Source organism: Penicillium argentinense (assembly GCF_028826775.1).
Source record: "Penicillium argentinense strain IBT 30761 chromosome Unknown utg000010l_segment0_segment0, whole genome shotgun sequence".
Classification (NCBI taxonomy): domain Eukaryota; kingdom Fungi; phylum Ascomycota; class Eurotiomycetes; order Eurotiales; family Aspergillaceae; genus Penicillium; species Penicillium argentinense.
Genome location: NW_026622669.1, coordinates 1016481 through 1037430, shown reverse-complemented (window position 1 = coordinate 1037430; position 20950 = coordinate 1016481). Strand labels below are relative to the sequence as shown.

General features: G+C 52.9%; 7 protein-coding genes across 7 annotated transcripts; 3 read left to right on the top strand and 4 right to left on the bottom strand.

Annotated features, from left to right (window-relative positions):
* Window positions 1-112: 112 nt before the first annotated feature.
* N7532_010091 (tetratricopeptide repeat protein) lies at window positions 113-2191 on the bottom strand (the record flags this gene model as incomplete). The annotated part of the gene is made up of 2 exons (XM_056622582.1): window positions 113-1966; window positions 2024-2191. 2 exons carry the CDS (start codon window positions 2189-2191, stop codon window positions 113-115), a joined length of 2022 nt encoding a protein of 673 aa, XP_056469998.1.
* A 618-nt stretch (window positions 2192-2809) lies between these two features.
* Window positions 2810-7330, bottom strand: N7532_010090 (uncharacterized protein; the record flags this gene model as incomplete). The annotated part of the gene is made up of 7 exons (XM_056622581.1): window positions 2810-3284; window positions 3340-3840; window positions 4541-4845; window positions 4900-5601; window positions 5655-6683; window positions 6740-7154; window positions 7218-7330. 7 exons carry the CDS (start codon window positions 7328-7330, stop codon window positions 2810-2812), a joined length of 3540 nt encoding a protein of 1179 aa, XP_056469997.1.
* A 1193-nt stretch (window positions 7331-8523) lies between these two features.
* Window positions 8524-12127, top strand: N7532_010089 (putative RNA interference and gene silencing protein (Qde2); the record flags this gene model as incomplete). Its single annotated transcript, XM_056622580.1, has 5 exons — window positions 8524-8567; window positions 8736-10303; window positions 10362-10612; window positions 10671-11186; window positions 11237-12127. 5 exons carry the CDS (start codon window positions 8524-8526, stop codon window positions 12125-12127), a joined length of 3270 nt encoding a protein of 1089 aa, XP_056469996.1.
* A 325-nt stretch (window positions 12128-12452) lies between these two features.
* Window positions 12453-13092, top strand: N7532_010088 (uncharacterized protein; the record flags this gene model as incomplete). The annotated part of the gene is made up of 2 exons (XM_056622579.1): window positions 12453-12618; window positions 12689-13092. Coding segments are annotated over 2 exons (570 nt in total), but the record flags the coding sequence as incomplete, so codon positions are not given.
* Window positions 13093-13756: 664 nt separating this feature from the next.
* Window positions 13757-15512, bottom strand: N7532_010087 (uncharacterized protein; the record flags this gene model as incomplete). Its single annotated transcript, XM_056622578.1, has 2 exons — window positions 13757-15130; window positions 15201-15512. The coding sequence occupies 2 exons, from the start codon at window positions 15510-15512 to the stop codon at window positions 13757-13759; spliced, it is 1686 nt and encodes a 561-aa protein (XP_056469994.1).
* A 1476-nt stretch (window positions 15513-16988) lies between these two features.
* On the bottom strand, window positions 16989-17709 carry N7532_010086 (DNA-directed RNA polymerase II subunit RPB7; the record flags this gene model as incomplete). The annotated part of the gene is made up of 4 exons (XM_056622577.1): window positions 16989-16998; window positions 17068-17237; window positions 17300-17380; window positions 17461-17709. 4 exons carry the CDS (start codon window positions 17707-17709, stop codon window positions 16989-16991), a joined length of 510 nt encoding a protein of 169 aa, XP_056469993.1.
* Window positions 17710-19452: 1743 nt separating this feature from the next.
* On the top strand, window positions 19453-20933 carry N7532_010085 (uncharacterized protein; the record flags this gene model as incomplete). Its single annotated transcript, XM_056622576.1, has 3 exons — window positions 19453-19748; window positions 19802-20384; window positions 20457-20933. The coding sequence occupies 3 exons, from the start codon at window positions 19453-19455 to the stop codon at window positions 20931-20933; spliced, it is 1356 nt and encodes a 451-aa protein (XP_056469992.1).
* Window positions 20934-20950: the final 17 nt, after the last annotated feature.

Sequence of the window (20950 nt, the reverse complement as noted above, 5' to 3'; positions counted from 1 at the left end):
GCCGGCATCCCATTCCCAAAAAAAAAAAAAACAACAGAGAAGTGAAAGAAACAGGGCATCCATCTCATGCAAAAAAAGTCACAGGATGCAATTCCGTGCCCAGGGGAATAAACTAGAATTCAAACTCCTTGCGGAAGACATTGACGTCCATACCCGCAACAACCTGGTCCGCAAGATCACGACGGCCCATCTGGCTGAAGACACGGCGCAGGGTATCATAGAGGTTAGTGCTTTGGTTCTGGCTGATGTGCAGCATCCGCTCCAAGCGCTCGTCGTCGAGGCCATCGGGTGCGGAGCCACCGCCGATGATCTCACGAGCACGCTCACGACCCTCCTGCTCTACGACGCGGTGCATAGACAGTGCGCCGAGAAGGTGCTGTGCGGCCTCGGGGTAGCAGCCGATGTTGATGCATGAGACACCGAGGTTGTAGCGGGCGCGCACAAAGTTGGGGTTGATGTTCAGTGCTTGCTCGTAAGCTTCGATGGCTTCCTCTGAGCGGCCGGAGTTGGCCAGGGTGGCACCCAGACGGTTCCAGAGAAGGTGGAGCTGCTCTTGTTGGTTGGTACTACCAGACTCGGTGGACGCCAGGGCAGCGGAGAAGCAGTCCACGGCCTTTTCATATTCCTCGGCACAGTAGAAGAGAACACCCAGACCGACTTGGACGTCGGGGTCCATCTGAGCACCGGAAGGAGAAAGTTGTGCGGCTTGGATGAAGAGTTCGGTCACGCGGTCGTGCAGGAGTTGGCGGTCTGTGAAGCCCAGGTCGGCGTCACCAGACACCTCCTTGGGGTCGATAATGGATGGGTATTTGTTGGACAACCAGCGTTCCAGTGTGCGGTAAGCAGTTGAATCGTAGCCCTCGTTCGTGTATGAGACGGCCAAGCCCATCAGAGCGTCCAGGTTACCGCTGTCAATCTTCAATGCTTGCTCCAGAGCTCGGATAGCCGGCAGCTCCTTTTCATTTTGAGCCTGGGCAGAACCCAGCATCGTCCAAGCCTGGATATGCTGAGGGTCCTTCTGCACGGCAGCTTCGAAAGCCAAAGCCGCAAGAGACAGATTACCGCCCTCGCGCATAATTTTCACACCCTCCTCGAACGGGTTATTGACTGCCTGGTAAACATTATCCTCCTCAAACATGTAATCCCCAAGCTGGGGGTCGCGGAAGCGGGTATTCAGGCTATCGAAGCCTTCCCAGTCGCCAAGGTCGCCAACGTGGACGCTATCGGTGACTTCGAAATTATCTTCCTCCGCCAGTTTCCTACTCGCAGCGGTCTCAGTTTGGATCCGCTGCCACACAGATTCAAAGGCATCATTGGAGGGCACTGACCTGTCGAGCTCATTCAATTCCGCCTCCATGGCGGCATTCGCCTCATCATCCGTCTTCGTCTCGTTGCCAGCGGTCTCCATCTCCGCAAATTGCGCCTCCCAGTTCTCATCATCCAGCTCGACCATTCGGCCCTTTCCCTTATCTTGAGTCTGAGCATCCATAGGCTGCTGCATCATCGGGGACTGCATGCCCATGGGTCGCATGCCCATCCCCATACCCATACCACCCATGTAGCCACCCATGCCCATGGGCCGTTGGTAGCCCGACATGAGCGGAGGTGTGGCGGTGGCACCCTGGTTGGCATTCTGTGGCATACCCATGCGACTCTGTTGCTGGAAACGAGCGAACTCAGCGGGAGTAAATCCAGATCCATTATTCATCTGCTGTGGCGCAGCTCCGGGGAAGGCGGCTTCCATGCGTGCTTGCTCGCCGGGATCGAATTCCGCGGCCCAGCCTGGCGACCCCGTACGCAGGGGAGCGGTCTGGAAATTCTCAAGTTCGCGACGCATGTGTTCCATCGCAAAGGGCTGGGGTGAGGGTCCGTTGAGTTGTTGACCGGGCTGTTGCATGAAATCGTCCATCATCTGTTCGTCGGAGGTTTCCGCGTTAACTTCGCTGCGAACATCGTCGTCTTCAGACTGCTCCGTTTACGGGAGTTCCGTAAACATAGCATTCCGGGCTCGATAATCGCTTACCTGGTCCTGCCCGCCCATCATTCCGCGTGACCGCATGCCCTCCTGCACGCCCGGGCCGCGGCCAACCAGCCGATCCCGCTGGAGGGACTTGTCATCTTGGACGTGTTTGGTGAATTGTGTCAGAGGGTTCCCTGCCGTGGAGCATTCCGCACCACCGAGGAAAGACATGATGTGGGTGACAGTAATGTAGCAAGGAAGCGTGGAGGGAGAAGGTGTCGGGAAAGGTTCACCGGAGAGAGGAGAAGCCCCGGATAATCAGACCGACGTGGGGTTCACCTCACTAATCCGTTTTCCGCCAGCCGAGGTTCCCCATGGTCACGTGGAGTGCATATACGTACGATGTACCTGGTGCATAGTACACCACGTGAGAACAAGATTCAGGCTTCCATACCATGGCAATGGTTCTACCTTAACCTAGTGGACCTGAAGTTCAAGGCTCCCAGATTGATACTCCTAGAAACTAGGCCCAACAAAAGGGGCAATTCAATGCTGCACCAAATGATCTCCGAAGCTTCATGACATCAGTAACCAAGAAACTGATTGTCGAGGGACCGTGATATCTCGACCGCATTGCTTTATAACTACGGTATGAAGAGTAGAAGGCATCTCACATCTTAGTTATATCCTTACAGTGCGATGAAAGGTAACCAGGATGTAAGGATTACTCAAGAAAAGTATATAAAATGTAGCACGGCCAACACGCTTGTTCAATGTGATATGCGATATTATACAGTATAAGTACACCCAGACCATCTAAATACAGTAACCATTTCCTTTCAGCACTCCCTACTGCTCCTGCCCCTCTTCAGCGCGCCTCGCCTCCTCCTCCCTCTTCCTCCGCATCTTCAAATTCTCCCCAGAAACAAAACTAACCTTCTTCCGATCCGTAAAATCAACCTTCAGTTTCCGACCATAAGGAGCCTTGCCCGAGAGCAATTCCCTCGCCTGCATAGCCGCGTCCGTATGCAAGAACTCCGCATGCGCAAAACCACGCGGGGACCCAGAGCGCCGATCAATTGCAAACCGAACTTCAAGCAGATTCTTCACGTCGCGGAAAACATCCTGCACGTCTCGATCCGTGAATTCGAGTGGGATATTTCCGATGAACAGCGTGTTTGAAGGCGGATGCTCGGATCGCCGATGTTCGAGTTGACTGCGTGAAAATTGGACGACGACTTGTCGGCCTTCGAGGATTTGGAGATGCATGTTTTCGACTGCGGCGCGCGCGGCGGCGATGGTGGTGAATTGGACGTAGCCGAATCTATAATCCTCGCTTTTAGAAGAATGCTTGTTTTTTTGGGTCTGGTGGCTCTTACCCTTTACTCAATCCCCGATTATCATGAACAATAAGCGCCCGGATAACAGGACCAAACTGCTCCATCCGCGCCCGCAGATCCTCCGCCTCAATATCGTAGAACAGATTACCAACGTATATCGTCTCCGACTCCGGCGTCTTAAATGTAGTCTTCATCTGCGTCTTGGCATCGAGGAGCCGCATGCGCATTGCGCGCTTGCGCTCGACATGTTCCGGGTTGACGGCCGTTTCTTCTGGCGTCTCATTCTGCTCCCATTCCGGCCGCTGTTCTTGCTGCGCCAAAAGTTCTTCTTGGACTGGATTTTCTTGCTCTGCCGGTTTTACTGACGGCTCGGGTTCTTTTGTGGAGTTCCATCGTAGCTGGTGGACGGAGTACTTGGTTGGTGTGCGTGTCGAGATGGAGGATGTAGGGGGGACGGTGAGTGCGGATTGTGTTCGAGTGGTGACTGTTCGAGATTGTGAGGCGCTAAGCAGCCTTGAACTGGCTCGGCGGAGGCAGTACCTGGTCAATCGTGTTAGTTTATTTTGTCCGTAACGGGCATCGGTCATTTGACGGGTAGCTGAAATATGGGATGGGTGTCTGGAGGGTGGTGGATTGGGCATACATTTCGCTCGCTTCTCAGTCTGGGTCCAGAGATAGGCTTCTTGTGCGGAGTTGATCGTGAAAATTGCTGGCTTTAAACCATCGCAGACTGCGACGAAGTGGCTCCGAGGCGCGCTCCGAAATCTTTCGATAAGATCACGTGACTTGGCGATATGGCGAATGGGAGGCTTGGCGACGCTCATCGAGTCGAGACCAAATTTCATACGTAGATGCAAGACAAAATTTCACATGTGACTTCATTATAAGTAACCTAAGGTGCTTTATACTGATGCCATAAATAGAGAGGAGTGTAGATGTAGCACTATCTGAACTATGTATAATGGTACAATACGCAAACCAAATCGCATTTGCCCATCTCAGGGTATACCGCACCCAAAAGTTCACCAAAAAACGAACTTTTTCAGAGTAAACGTAAATCCTCGCAGTGAAAATAAACCAGAGCTTCCGTTTCCCATCACATAAAATCGTGTATCCATATTGATATCTCATAACCAAGTGATCTGTGCAAATCGACACCGAATCCATCAAGCAGGAGCGCAATAAAGAAAAGGCAGAAAAGCAAAGGTATCAAACCGCACTGGAATTAAATTATACCGACCCTTGACTCCTCCTCGAGCTGTCCGTGTGAGATGCAGGTGTGAAACCAGGTATCGACGAACCTCCGCTTTCCGGAGAGTTCGAGGATGGCGAAAACATATTTGGTGAACGGGGCAATTGGCCGTTCGGTACGTTATTCACGGAGTTTGGCATAGTGGGCACTCGCGCTGTCCCCATGGGACTTGTCACCGGTGGTTGTGTAAGACCAAGGGATTGAGGCATTGGTTGCCGTTGGTTATCCATCATCGGCCAAAATTGGTTGGGCGTTTCGAAGCCGGGGTTTTGAAGATATGTGTCCCATGCGTTCTGCTCAGCTTAGTACATGAAGAGTCATCAGATTAGCTTGTTTTCAAAACTCACCCAATCGAGATTCAGTTGCATGTCTGGCATCTGACCAAACATGCTACTGAACGGCGAAGCAGGACCTGGCATTTCGGCCGTCGAGCCCACGCCGGGCATTGGCGGTTCCTCCATTTTGAACATGGTGTCTGAGTAGGGTGCTGGACCGGGATTCATCGGGCTCATGCCGCTACTCAACAGGCCGAGTGTCATAGCTGCATTCTGCTTCTCGTCTTGCGGTTCGAACGGGACATTTGCAGTGGTAGTTTCTGATCCGGGGATGGCGCTTTGGATCTTGGTCAACATGACACCGAGGATACTGCTTGCCTTGAACGCTTCCATGCTCTTATCGCGCAGCTCGTCCCAGATCTCTTTCGAGCGCTGCAGCGCCGCCATCATCTCATCTCGTCGTTCTCGGCCCCAAGTGAAGATGTCACCGGATGGTCTGTTGGATGATTGCAGTTGGTAGCCTTGGTAGAGATCGAGACAGACGATGGTTGCGGCCAGGAGGAAGTCCGCTGCGTTGAGGGCTGTGACGATCGTGCAGCGGCCTCGCAAACGGCCACTCCGCATTTCTGTGTGGAGGATTGCTTGGAAATCGAGTAGTTCCATTGCTGCATCAATGCATGTGCGGCGAGAGTAAGTGAATCGAGGGTTCTCTCGGGAGCGAACGATGTATGGTCGGTGCAGTACGCACTGCGCTTTGAGATAGATAGTCGTGACCTTTTGAGGGAGTTAGTGTGAAATATTGAAATAGAAACCATAATGAGACTTACAGAGAATCGTGACATGATCAGATTCACTGGGTCATGTCCACACTCCTCCATCGGCCGGATCAGCAAATGGTCAGGAATCAATTCCCTCGCACGCCGCAAATCCGCATCCAATTCCATCACCTTATCATAGGAGATGGATGAAAGAGAAGAAGCTTGCTCGTTGACCCGACCGAAAGCGTACACCAAACGAGCCTTGGAGATCAAATAGGAGATGGGTGTTGGCTCGCTCAGCTGACGAGGCGGGGGCAGCTCTTTGCAGTTCTCATCAAAGTCATCATCATACAGATTGCGAGGCAGATCGGTGTCCATATCTGCCGCACGAAGCATACTGGGCATGCCAACTTGGAAAGAGAAGAGCTGGTCCGCTGTCGCCACGAAAGACCATACCCGACGCCGCATCTCTCCTTGGAAAGGAGTGATGTTGGGGAACATCTTGGAGTCGCGGTGGTATCCCATACGCATCGCCAGACGGGTAATCACACCCGCCAGCACCCAAACCGACACATCAGCCTCCCAGGTCTGGGAGTAATCGCCATGGAGATGGAATACCAGCGATTCAATGAGGAATGGGTGTGGTTTCGTATAGTCTGCCAAGGTCAAGCACTGAGCAACCGAATTGCGGAAGCTGCCCGCCATATCCATCGCTTTGCCCCGGAATTCTGGGGGTTCGTCGCCTTCGCGATAATAGGATAGCATGGCCAGCCGCATCATGGCGAAGAGCATCGCAATCCAGACAATTTCCGTCTGCGTGGGATCCTCCCAGTGCTTGTTATATTGCGCCTGGAAGGTCGGGCCATGCAGGATATGAGTTGCGGGGTCGTAGGTGTTGAAATATCGAGCTACAAGCAGATCTGCTGTATACTTCGATGGTAATGAAGACATGATCTCTGGTCGGGACAATGGTTTCATTGCACCGAAAAGCAGGGTGGATTCTGGAACATCGGTCCGTGGCCGCGCGACCTTGATCTTTTCTGCTTGCTCCTCGAACTGCTTCTTATGTGTAGAGAAGAAATTCCGCACTTCAGAGATCTGCAATCGTATGAGTATGTATGGCTTAACAGGACCGCTCTCACAACTGCACTTACATCGTTGAGGACGGACGCCCAGTGGGCCTCACTGATATAGTAAGACTTGTTATTGTCCATTTTCATCACACCAAAAGACTTCGTGACCTGCTCCGTGTCACTCTCCTCTTGGATCCCATCGTCGTCCTCCAGTTCAATCTCATTCGAGAGACCCGTCGACCCAGACCGACCCGTGCTCTCCCCGGAAATCGCAGCCAGAGCAGCAGTCGGGCCGGCCGACTGATTCCCGTTGGTCATCAAGGACAGGACCAGCCCCTCCAAGCGATCGATCCGATTTTGCATATCATCTGGCGAGGTCGGGGTGTTTTGCTGGGGCGAGTTCTTCTTTCGGGTTCCGGCTTGGGCATAGGTACAGGAGGGGCCATCGCCCCGTTTGACGCAATTTTCGCAGGGGTGGGAGCGATTGCATTTCAACCTGTGTAGTCAAGTTAGCACTCGGTGATCTTACGGAGGGACCAAAAAGGACCAAGTAACTTACTTTCTGTGTCTGCATGGTGCGCAGGAGAGCGGCACCCGATTGCGCTTGCGGATTACTCTGAACTCCGGCGAGTGGCCGCTCGAGGATGTGGTAGAGGGCGGTGTAGGCGTCATGGTGGGAGGTATATCGGAATGGGTGTGTGCGTATTGCTATCCCCTCGGCTGCACTATTGTTCGCTGGGTCACGGGATTTCGCGGTTGGGAACTAATCGAGCCTTTGCTATACGCAAATTGATAAGCTCCTCCGTTCGATCTCAACTTTCGATATCGGACGACACCAGGCAACAACCCCGTGCGAGTAAAGTTGGTGACAGCGACCTGTCTGGAGCTGGCCCAGGTTGTATCCGTTGGGTTCTTCTGATGTCGTATCCTTAGAGCGACGCTAATCCTCGCCCCTGATTGCTGTTGGATATGCGCAGTGTTGCGCCACTAGAAACGGCGGACAGTTGGTCCCTAGTATTGCGGGCGCGGCACTGGCGCACAGAGAAATCGATGGTGGTCGCGATGCACTGTTTCCTCTGAAGTTGCGACGAGAGGCTGTCGCAGAGTTTGCTAGGGCGATTGCACAGGGTACGGCCGTTGAAGCTTCGCCGTGGGTGGGGGTGAGATGAGACCAGGCTAGCGGGGTGGCCTGGAACGAACTATGGCGATGCGGGCCAGAAGTGGTGAATCAACGAGGATGGAGGAGAGCACAGCAACTGAACCAGCACCGCGAAGGGGAGAATGGCAGAGAGAGTTGGCGATGCTCGTCCTGGACCTTCCCAAGGTTTAGGTCGGGCTGAGCTGATTAATCCGCTATCTCCGTTTCGGTCCTTATCGCCATGCGATGATCTCACCATTGGTTTCAATGTACACCATGTGCGTAGACTGCTGCCTACACTATAAAGCAGCTAGATCCAACATCCACGTATCAATAGAATACTTTCGCTGCTCATTCTGATATTCCAAGTATCCCAGTCGTTTTCGCTGGATCTCCTGGTTGTGGATGCTGCTCAGCCAACAATGAATGGCTGCCGGCTCGCCAATCACCGTTCCCAACACACATGTTTTCCCAACACACATGTTTTTTGTCTCCATCAGAAAGTACCTTATTAGCACTTTGATGCCTCAAGTCGAGGTGTTTGGCCCTAGTACAATTGAAGATAGCGCCGACATTCAGCTCCTAGTACATATCCCCATAGTACTACATACGAAATAGTACTGGCGCGGGCGATCGTCGTCGAGTCCATCCTCCCCGTCGCGTCAACTCATTTTCAGTCCACGCGGGACACACTCGCTGTATCACATCGGGCGCATATACACCGCATATGTCCACCTTCATCTTCCAACAGAACACGATAGAATCGACCAGGTGATAAAGAACAGCAATCGCCGTGCCACGTCTTCGGTGCGTTTGCCAGCAAACAAAGAACGGGTGTGACAGCCCTCATAATAGCGTCCTTGTTCGCTCTTTGGCGTTCTCTATCGCTCATACTTGAACCCCACCCAGGTGGTACACTCTGAGTAGTTCATCTTTTAGGAGCTGGTCTGCAGCGCATCGTCTTGATACCGCAACATGTCTGACAACCCTCGTGGACGCGGTCGCGGCGGTGGTGACCGCGGACGAGGTCGTGGAGGCCGTGGATATCGTGGGGGAGATGGCCGAGGTTGCGGTCGCGGTGGATTTGAAATGCCCTTCCGCCCAGCTGACCGAGGCGGCTTCAGCGATCGTGGTGGCGATCGGGGCCGTGGCCGCGGTGGTTTCCGAGGCGATGAGCGTGGTCGTGGTCGTGGGGGTCGTGGTGATTTCCGGGGTCGTGGAGGCTTTCGTGGAGATCGCGGCGGCGGAGGCAGAGGGGGCAGAGGCCCTGAGATCTATTGGTACGTCGACCACTCCTGCTTCTAATGGGTGTACCCTTGCGGTATACCTATTCAGGGAGCCAGACTCATCAAGGCGTGTTCAATGCAGCTCCGGTCAACCTGTTCCTACCCCCGATCCCAATGTTGCCAAGGTCGAAGACAGTCTCGCGAAAGCCCTCATCAGCCAAAAGACAAGCCAGGCATATCCTCATCGCCCCGGATATGGTACTCAGGGCGAGGAGGTTACGCTCTATGCCAATTACTTGTCGTTGACCAACCTCGGCAAGCCATTGTACAGATACATGATCGAAATTCAGAAGGGTTCGAATGGTCGGGAGCCCCCAGCCGGCAAAAAGGCTAGACACATCATTGCCCTCTATATTGAGCAACACTTTGGCGCCCAGAAGGCCCAGATTGCCACCGACTACCGATCAACCATCATCTCCTACGTGGATCTCAACCTTGCCGTCGACACCGTCCTGCCCGTGACGTACAAGGCCGAAGGCGAAGTGGAATTCTCCGAGAATCCTCCCGTGTACGACGTGCGATGCTCCAACGTGCGCCCTCTTGACCCCGCCGATCTGTTGAACTACATAACATCGACCAATGCGGGTTTGTTGCTGGACACCAAGCCGGAGCTCATCGCGGCCTTGAACATTATCATGGGCCACCACCCCAAGACCTCTGATAAGATTGTCTCGGTGGGAGCCAACAAGCACTTTGGCATTTCGGCCCCGTTCATGGATCGACAGGATCTTACCGGTGGCCTCGAAGTGCTTCGTGGTTTCTTCGTCAGTGTGCGTGCTGCTACTGCCCGTGTGTTGCTGAACGTGCAGGTCAAGTACCTTGCTTGCTACAAGGAGGGTTCCCTGGCGAACGTCATCACGGACTTCGAGAGGACCTTGGATCGCCGTGCCCAGAATTCCTTCGTCTGGTATCTGGACAAGTTCGTGTCCCGCATGCGCGTTCAAACGAACCATATCAAGCGCAAATCTAAGAGTGGCAAGGAGCGCCCGCTCCCGGCCAAGACCATTGCTGGTCTGGCCAACAAGAGCGATGGTCGATCGTCTGCGAACCCGCCCATTGTGAGCGGATATGGTGCTGGTCCCGAGGGCGTGCAGTTCTTCCTCAACGCCCCAGGCGCTCAGTCGGCCCCTAAGACGCCCGCGAAGAAGGGCAAGAAGGCTCCTGCGGCAGGTCCAGCGCCGGCCGGACGATACGTCACTGTGGCACAGTACTTCCGAGAGAGTTAGTTATGACTTGGTTGGATATGGCACTTGCAGTCACTGATAATCTACTGTCACAGACTACAATATGAAGCTTGATCCGAATTGGCCTGTGATCAACGTCGGTTCCAAAGTCAACCCGACCTACGTCCCCGTCGAGGTTTGTCAAGTTCTGGCAGGCCAGCCAGTGACTAGCAAGCTGTCACCAGGTCAGACATCGCAGATGCTGAGCTTCGCCGTCAAGGGACGCAGTCCTGCCCAGAACGCCGAGTCGATCGCGACGAACGGCGTGGACATGTTGGGTCTCGGAAACTCGCTGAACTCGACTTTGGTGAGCACCTTCGCCATTCTATGTCTTGAAAGATTAAGCACTAACTTCAATGTACCAGTCGTCATTTGGCGTCGGTGTGAACCCTGGTCTGATCACCGTGCAAGCCCGTGTTCTCAAGGCACCCCAGGTTTTTTATCAAGGTGACAGACCGATTAATCCTCTCGCGGGCTCTTGGAATATGAAGCAGATTAAGTTCACTAAGCCTGGCCGGGTTACGAACTGGTCGTACTTTGTTCTTTCGGACCGCCGTAACCCCTGGTCTCCCCAGATGGCCCATCAGCAGGCGATTCGCTTTGCCGGGGAGCTCTGCAAGATGGGCATTTCCATAGAAGCACCCAAGAAGGGCGTTGTTTTGCGAGACCGTCCTTCCAGATCCGAACTTGAAAATGCTGTGGTGAAATTGCAGAAGGACTACGGCAGACTCGATCTTGTATTGGGTGTCATGTCCGGCAAGGACACCACAACCTACAATAGCATCAAGCAGGTCTGTGATGTGATTTGCGGCGTGAAGAACGTCAACGTGCAAGCCGCGAAGCTCGAGAGTGACCGAGGCTATGATCAATACTGCGCCAACGTTGGTCTCAAAATCAACCTCAAGATGGGGGCGCCAACCAAAGCCTCAAGAGCATGGGACTCTTCGGCGACGGCAATACCATGCTCGTCGGCATGGACGTCACCCACCCTTCGCCCGGTTCAGCCAAGAGCGCGCCCTCTGTCGCTAGTATCGTCGCCTCGGTCGACAAGGACCTTGCACAATGGCCCGCGGAAATCGTCGTGCAGAAAGCCGGCCAAGAAATAATCGACAATTTAAAAACAATGCTGATATCCCGCCTGAAGCTCTGGGCCACCCACAACGAAAACCAATACCCAGAGAACATCGTCGTCTACCGCGACGGCGTCAGCGAGGGCCAATACAACCTCGTCATCGACAAGGAACTCCCACAACTGAAAGAAGCCTGCAAGACGCTCTACCCCGAGCCCCTGCAAGCAAAGGGCCTGCCACGCATGGCCATCATCATCGTCGCCAAGCGCCACAACACCCGCTTCTACCCAACAGACATCAACCGATCGGACCGCTCAAACCCGCAGCCCGGCACGGTCGTCGACCGCGGCGTCTCCGAAGCCCGCCACTGGGACTTCTATCTGCAAGCGCACTCCGCGCTGCAAGGAACCGCCAAACCGGCGCACTATTTCACCGTCTGGGACGAGATTTTCCACCCCAAATTCCCCGCCAACCCGAATGGTCAGGGTGCCGCGGATGTCCTGCAGGACCTGACGCATAAGATGTGTTATCTCTTTGGTCGCGCTACGAAGGCCGTGAGTGTTTGTCCGCCTGCTTATTATGCGGATTTGGTCTGCACGCGCGCGAGATGTTACCTTGCGGACGTTTTTGATCCCTCCGCTTCGCCGGCTGGTAGCGTGGCTGGGGCTGAGAGTACGGAGTTGTCGAGCCTGCCTGGAGCGGAGAATTGGAGGCCTAATGAGGCTATCAAGAACTCTATGTTCTACATCTAGGATGTTTTGAATTGATGGATGGATGGATTGGATGGTCTTTTAGTAATTTGCTTTTGCCCCATGTTCGATGGGTGTTAATTTCCTTGGTTAGTTTATGCATTAGCTAGGCTGGACACGATTTAATTTCTTTGTGGTCGATAGCATATGATCAAATGAAGCTGTTGTCAAGTTGGAAGGTACCCAGAATAGCTAGTGCTGGTCTGATAAGGCAATGACGTTAGCCGCTCTGATAAGGACTCGGGGACGTTATATCTACAACTATCACATCGTCAGAACACCACATTACCAGGTGAACTGGCAATAGCTCTCCTACAAACTCGACATAATGAGCATTACACAAGAATTCTCATCCTGGTTCGCCCCTCCACAAATCCCAATCTCCCAACCGCCAGAAATCGGCAGCAACGCCCCATCATCACCACAGCTCTCTTTCCCACCCACAAACGGCAAGCCAACCATCATCTCATTCCTCCGACACTGCGGATGCCCAGGTAAGCAGCCAGCCTAGCGACTTTCCAAACACCTACAAGCACAACGAACTAACACACCTTGGTCCTAAAGTCGCAGAAGCAACCCTCCTAACACTCCGCACCTCCGCAGCCACGCACAACAATGTAAACTTCATCGCAATCTCGCACAGCGACTCCCCCTCAACACAAACCTGGCTCGATTCCATCGGCGGCCCCGGCTCAGTAACCGTCCTCGTCGACAACGAGCGCGCTCTGTACGCAAAATGGGGTCTTGGAACGGTCTCCTGGAGTCATGTTCTTAGTCCGGCAGGGTTGGATGGGATTTGGAGGCTTGGGAAGGAGGAGGGGATTTGGAATCGGCCGACTGAGAGTGGGAGTCGGTGGCAGGGGGCTGGGAATTGGGCTGTTGATGAGGGAGGTGTTGTTAGGTGGGGTGGGCCTGTGAAGAGGGTGGATGAGGTCGTCGATGTTGAGGCTGCGTTGGGGGCTTTGGGGTGTGGGTAGATCGGGTATTTTTTTGGTGGTTTGTTGCGTGGCATCTTGAGGTTGGGTTGTTCTTTCTTGTCGGAGGCTGCGATGCGTTCCCGCTTAGTGGGTTTGATTGTTTGGATGCACTTGTTTTTGTTCAATTGATGGCGCTTCGGAATCTTTGTCTCGCGATCATACGGACTGGGCATTCTGGTCGGCCCAAACAATTCTGGATGCCATCAAAGTACAGGCCCATACACAATACATTCTACTTCCAGTGAGACACAATATGTAATGAACTGATTGATTGATATCGACACAAAATAAAGACCTCGCTGTGGTAATTTTAATCTTGTACAGAAAAAAGCAAAGCAAGGTACATAGAAAGGAAAGATAAAGACCGAAGCCGCTCGAAAGGAAGGGGAAAAAAAGGTAAAAGAAACTAAAATCACCCGATGACAAAGGACTAGAAAACAGTCAGGAGACCAACCAGATGAATTGAACGCGTCCTCGACAGATTTGGTTCTGGGTTTCTCGTTTTATGGTGGGTATCGGTACACATCGCTCGTGATCAGGTTAGGCCGTGCAAGCGTCGTAGAAGGCGGAAGTAAAACAGGGATTAGTCTCGTGGCCGGTTCAGTAGGACTTCTTTTGAGTTTGAATAAATCATTGATTCTTTCAATGTCCACGCTTACTCCTCATCACCCATGGTCCAGCTGGGCTGGTTATGGGTGCGAGGGTTGCGCAGGGAAGTCGCTGGTTTGGTAGGGGGCGATTCGTCTTCCAAGGTCCAGCTGGGCTGGTTGTGAGTCTTGGGGTTGCGCAGCGCGATGGTAGTGCGGGTTGGCTGGGGCGATTCGTCCTGCATCTCCCAGTTGGCTTCCATCATCTTAACGGCCTTGCTGCGGTCCGAGGGCAGGGGCTTGGAGTTCTCGCTGTCGGATCGGCTGGGGACAGGAGAAACGTCGGTCATCTCCCAGTGGGCATTAAAGGTCTTATTGCGGTTCGCATTGTTGCCGCGCAGGCTCAGAGGCTCCTTCTTGGTCTCACGCTCGCCCGTCCCGGGCGAGCCTTCCTCGTCATACAGACGGTTTTCATACAGACCCTTGTCCCGGTTTCCGTAGGAGCTGACGATACGGCCGTCCTCCTCGTCGGTCACATCGTCAGTAATCTCGAAGTGTGCGCTCTGGTCCGGACGGGGCTTGACCACAGCCTCTCGGCGCGGGGGAGATTCGAGATCTTGCTCCTCATCACTGTAGCCGAAACCGCGGGCCTTCGCAGCGGGCTGGGGGTTCTTCTCGGGGGTCGAGAAGTCGCCAAAGTCCCATTGCGGTTGGTGACGCGACTTGCCACGCTGGACTTCGTCCTTGACCTCGTGCTCGGTGTTATCACCTCCAATCTCAAAGTGGTTGTATTTGCGGGGGTCCGACTTGTAGTAGGCGCGGTCTTCCACGGGCTCATCCTCATCACCCACAAAGATGCGGTTGGCGCTCTCGTACTTTGCGCCAGCCTTGGGGGCAGTCACTTTCTTGGCCTTGGAGGGTGTAGCCGGGAACTGGTCGTCATCGTCGGCGACGAAGATGTCGCCCAGGTCGCGCGGGGGAGGCTTAGCAGTCGATGCCGCATAGGGGCGCACTGGGGCACTGGTGTCGTGCTTGCTGGGCGACAGCAGCTCAGTCAAGGATTCCGCAGCGTAGGGGTCTTTAGTGTGTCGCTTGCCGGGGGAAGAGGGCCTGCGTGTCTCGGGTTCGCGCTCCTCCACATCGCCCTTGGTCGGAGACAGTAGATCGGTCAGAGAGGCCGCCGCATAGGGATCCTTGATGTGTCGCTTGCCGGGAGAAGAGGGACGCGGAGGCAGGTCGCCCTGAGAGGGCTGCAGAGAGGGCGCAGCCTCCTTCGCAGTCGCCGCAGCTTTGAGCAGGCGAGTCTGCTCCTTCGCTTCGCGGATGGGCCAGTTGCGGCCGCGCGCACCAATGACTTCGAGCTCCTTCAACAGCGAGCCCTGGTCCCAGTAGATGCGCACCTGCTGGATTTGATGTTCGGCATTGAAGTGGACGATGTGGAGCTGCACAAGTACCACATTAGTTTCGCTGCGGCGCGATCGATCGGGGATCATGCAGGGTTCGGGAATTTACCGTGGGGATGGTCACGACGCGATCCGCCAAAAAGTTATCGTCGAACGAGGGGAGATAGACGCCGCCGCCCTCGAGGAACTCCAGCGTGGTCTCGATATCCAGGCACAGTGAGTCGGAGCTCTCGATGGCGCTGATGACCTGCTCGGAGTTCTTCTTGACCACGCTGGACTGGCGCGACGCATGCACGGCGACGGCCTCGGCGCCATCGATGCGCGTCGTGGAGGGCACATAGATCAGCGACACATTGGCGGCGACTGGGGCATTGCGGGGGTTGGCGCGGAACTTCTGGTAGGAGTCCTTGAGGTAAGTCATGGTTGCCGTGGATATTCCAGATAGCACGATCTATCTGACGAGAGTGGAGGGAACACAGGGGGGAAAGGGGAAGAAAACAACGGCCCGTTTGTTTCCCTGCACGCGACGGTACGCAGCGAGTGGTACCGGGTACGCCGACGGCAGGCTAGACCCCGTCCAGGGGGCGGTACCAGGTACTCGAACCACTACGACTACACTCTGGACGAACACATTGTACACTGTGGAGGGCCGAATGTAAATACGCAGGGGCCACCAAAAACAGGCCAGTGTTTCACCACTGCCCGGAAGCCCCAGTCCCAATCCGTCTAGTGTTGGTATTGGATCTCTCCGGCAACTCATACATACATTGTATCCTCAGGTACAGACATGTAAAATTGCCTCTGCAGATAGAGTTCAAGGCAAAATGCAGAATGCCAGGTCTGCATTACAGGGTATGAGAATCGAATTGACGGATAAGCATCTGCCACATCTCTCGAATTTCGATCCCAATGCCACGCGTGCGAACGTCGATCGTTGCTCCTGCGGGCCCGAACCAGCTCCAGTCAGGGTCCTGCAAATAAGACAATAGCGATCGAGCATCTGCCTGCACCAGGGGAACACAACACTTAAAGGGGTGGACCCGGCCAGAATTACTGGTCCAGACTATATACTAGATATGACTCGACTGGTCATCTACAATTAACAATCCCTGTTGTCGCTGTCTAAATGCTCCCTTTGACTGATCAAGAATCACATGCGAAAGCCCGAAATCAATGCCATTGTGACGCAGTAGTGCATAAGCTCCCACTCGAGCCTGCGCGCAGCACCGTTTTCAGGGGATTCAGCCACGTGAAATGATCATGCCGATCAGCGAGGGTGGTTGTGTCCAGCAAATTGCCGGTGCATCGCGATGATTCGGGGAAGCCGGAGAAGAGGCCGTAGGACTTGGCAGGAAGGATAGCTGTAGAGAAAGACGCAAAAGCTGCAAGGCAAAGAAATGACAGCATGGCCATCTAGTGAGCATCCTTAGAAAGTATAATGGTGTGAGAAGAAGCAACTTGAGGAAGCTTAGAGCTTGGAAGTTGTTGGTGACGGCCGCCGCGAGCCACCCGGGGGACATTGTGTTTGCATTGTTTGTTTATTCTACTGGCAGTACAATAGCCATTACATACCAGTACTAGCAGTAGGGTATGTGTCCCTTCATCCATAAAAACCTTGAATACTTCTCTCGGCAACAGATTCCAAGGTAACGGCGTCAACTGATTCCTCGTGTTGGCATCAACCCTACAGTGAGATTTGCATATGCAAGCAAGCTTAGATGCATGGCATTGTGGACCCACGGGGAATCACTTTCGATTGGGTTTCATTGATTGGTGACAAATACCATGTAGAAACTCGCTTTGTGCAGGTACCGAACGCCATTTTCAATTTAGAAAATAATAACAATAGAGGTAGATTTGGTGTATTGGGTATGTGGTGTGTGCAGCTCGTATCTCGTTATAGGGGTCTTGAATAAGAATGGGTATATCAGTACTGGCCCCTTTCCATCAATGGAACAATTCATCTTTTCACTCACCCAAGGAAATCCTCCTTGATGGTACCGATGGCGTTGATTGCCATCACGTCGGGCTTAACACCCAAAATCTTCAGACGGAGACTGGTACCTCGCTCAATGACCTGGTCGGCGTGGTCGGTGTACTGGGGAGGCACAGTGTTCGGCTCCCACTTGATATCGCTGGGGATATTCTAATTTCAAAGTGAGTACAGTAGATCTATGGTTAGAAGGGAAAAGCAGGAGAAAAACATACCTTGCGCGCGATGAAAACGGACAAAGGACCAGCCATGGTGAAAATGCCAGTGGCCTTAACCGACGTGACAATCGCATCAACCTAGAGTTTCTCATTTCAGAAGGGTGTTCGAAAGATGGGACTCGGCCAAACGGCCTGCCACACGTGGTCTTCAAGCTTACAGTCTCGCCTCGGAATGGCTTCCAGATGATAGCACGATACTTGATGGTGTACTCGGCGTTGCCATTGGATGGAATAACGCGCCCTTCACCGACATCAACCATATCCATCACGCTGATCACAAAGTGGTCACCGGTACAGCGGCCCTCCTCCTCCGCGTTCAGTTGTCCGACGATGAGGTTGCGCATTTCCGGTCCAAAGTTGGACGGGTGCACGGAGATGGTCTTGGTCTCTTCCTTGAGGAAAAACATGGCGGCGGTCAGGTCCGAATCGACTTCGGATTATGTTGCGATCGGTTTAGACAGGCACCGGAAAGGTCCACGGTATGGATATCGCGGTCAATGGCCACTCAATTGTTAAGCACTACCTTAAGGTAGGAGCCGCAAAGGTCGCTCGGTTTGGAATGTGACAGGGTGGAAGGATGGGTTGTGGCGAATTGCGAGGAGAGGGCGGTGGATTGTGACGAAGTAAGTGGTAAGCTACGAGACAGGTGGTAGGAAGCTGTTGACTGAGTTGAGAATGTGGGCAGCTAGCTCATGGCTTGTCAGCGGGACGGCGCAAGGCAAAGATCGAACGACGGAAGAGAGCGTCAAAAAAACGGTTGAGACTCGGAGGCGGATGCGATGGTTGCGAGGGAGAAGAGGGGCAGCGATGCTGCGAGCGCGTGCTGGAGCTTCTTATGATGGCCGGACCGCCGTTCACTCAGCAGCGGATGGATTCACTGTCGAAAAGGTGAATATCACGTGATATGGCAAGTGCGAGAGACGTACACATTCACCGTCATCTTTTCGGAGCAGGTCCTTTCGGAATCAATCCCGTCTGTGTTTTTTATTCTTATGGCATGGCATAAGTATTTAATAATTTACCGGAATAGCAATTTTTTATTGGGTGACTGACTAAGCCGTCCGGTGCAGCACACTAATTCCCGACAATATATAATGACTTCCAGGCCCCGCGGGACATCACAGTGGTACGGTGCACTACTGGAAACAGCTGCTATTTTGTATACACTAGCAATGTCAGTGCAATGTGATATGATAAGGTGTGCGATAACCACACATGGTGTTTTGAAATTGAAAACTAACATTTGTTTGCACCAGCAATATCAAATGCTCTATCAAAAGATGTCAAAACTTGGGTCAAATCAAAGAAGGTGCATTGCCTATGAGGTAAGAAATAGATTCTGTAAACCAGGATGATACTCGAGGAAGACAAAGGGACAAAAGATGGCATGCCCGATGGCCGCATTGCCCCTCGATTACATTTAACTCAGTTGGGTTGTCGTGTCGCGTCCGGGGAGCTGATGACAATGGAAATAGACCGCAAACAGATATTCCGCGGCAAGGGAACCCTCGTAAATGTTAAAGTACTAAAGGTACGCTGCGAAGAAAGGATTCACATAGAGCACACCCCAGAGTTGGTGATTTACTGGTCACACGGGAAGCACCTACGTGGGCCTTGGTCTTGAAATTTTGAAGATTTATTGAGGGTCAACCAGGCTGATGAGGCCGGATACAATAAAACCTGGCAAAAAGGGCATATCGATTCTATCCTTGAGGTCTTTTGTGGAGTATTTCCTCAGATCACTTGCTCAACGAAGGCATGACAAGTTAGATTGCTCTCATGAAAGCGTCTTCGAAACTGATGCTGGTAAGCCGCAGCATGCAGGACAAAGAGGCATCTGAGAACGTAGTCAGACACGGGGTTCCTGTAGAGATAACCGTCAAAGAAAGCGTGAAAGCAATAACGCTGGACGAGGGAAGAAGAAGTTGGTAGAAAAAAATTACTTGAATAATTTTTCTGACTTGACTTGACTATAAGGAGGATTTGGTAATGCTTTGTTTCTGCACTTGGTTCATCTTAGCCATGATGACCGCGTTATTTAAACCCTTAAGGGTCGGGCATGTCGACACTGAATCTTCTTCATTTATCATCACTTGCACATATCCTTCTATACATAACCTGCTTCAAACATTGATTTTTTCACCCCCACAATGGCAAATTCAAGAACGGATAGCACGACCCACAGAGTGAAGAAGGCGGCTCGGAAGGTCAGGAGCAAGTTTTCTAGACATCAAGTTGGCCACACGGGTGTCGATGGGCTACCGGAAAAAGAGAACCTCTACTTGAATGACTTGAGACTTTTGAAGAGGCACCAGAACCCTGATGAGCCGCCTGGTCTCCCCGCGACCACAGACACACAAACGTTCCCGAGAATCGATAGAATCAACGATGATAATAGCAATGTTCCAGATGATTGGACCTGGCATGACAGGGATCTGGATCCAGAGTGGGTACAGAATGCTTTCCTCGAGGTATATTGATCTAATTTTGTTTCCCCAGGGATATTGATGCCAATATTGAAAGATGCGAGCGGCGAATCAAGCAAAACATCCTCCCCACTATCTGGGCCAGAAGATTGGCCGACTATCAAGCGAAGAGGAAGAAGCTTCATAACATGGTTATAGTTTGGCGTCCCATCACCGACCCAGCAATTATCAAACGCCTGGGAACGCTACGCTATTTAGAAAACAATTTGCTAGCCAACGTAGCTCCAGTGAAGGAAGCGAAGGAAACAAAGGAAACGAAAGAAACGAAGGAAGGCAAGGCTAATGACAAAGGGAAAAAGTTCGATTACGCCAGCCATCTGCCAAATATCAAAGCTATCATAGCGGCCTATCAAGCGGGTACCTTGGCGGCTCCCAATGGAACAACAGTCACCTACTGGTCCTGTGGAACTCTAGTCCAAGGACCAGAGGAATTCGACGAGCAGAGGTATCGGGAATGCGCCGAAGCCAACCGAGGAGAAGTTGGATTTTGGGTGGAGGGCGGAGAGGGCGTGAATCCGTTGGAAACATATGCCGTATATGATCCCAATTGCCTTCAATTCACATCCTGGCCGAACACGCAACAAGGTTTACATATGGTGCGTAGGAGTTCCGAAGGATAATAGATCTTCCGAGATGATACGTGAACTAACTAATCCTCCTTTTCCCAGATGAAATTTGCCGTACGCGTCCCCGGTGCCGCTGAAGACCGGTATTTCGAATTTGACTTTTTGGATGATACAGGGTCGTCGATCATGTTGATTTACCAGGACGATATCGTAGACCTGCAAGAGCTGTCAGGCAGGAACTGCCCACTTTTGAACACCGTGGGGCTGAAAGCACTCAACCGTGGTCTCATTACCCATACCTATCGAGTCGAGGTGAACATCATCAATGCCTGGGGGAATCCTGTCCTCCAAGATTGGGTATCGGTCCAGTGCGGAATACACCCAGGTGAGCGCAGAGAACTCACAGATAGAAGAATCAGCGGCCCCTGGATGAGACATGTCCTTTTCACGGGGACCTGCCCAACCAACGGCGAGAAACTGTACGTTGGTCCAAACAAAACTTCGGTGATCGACATGCTGCGCAGCGCACGCGCTCCCGGCATCCCCCCGAAATTACTGGAAGAGTACGGAGTTTACTAGTTGTGAAAGACAGGGAA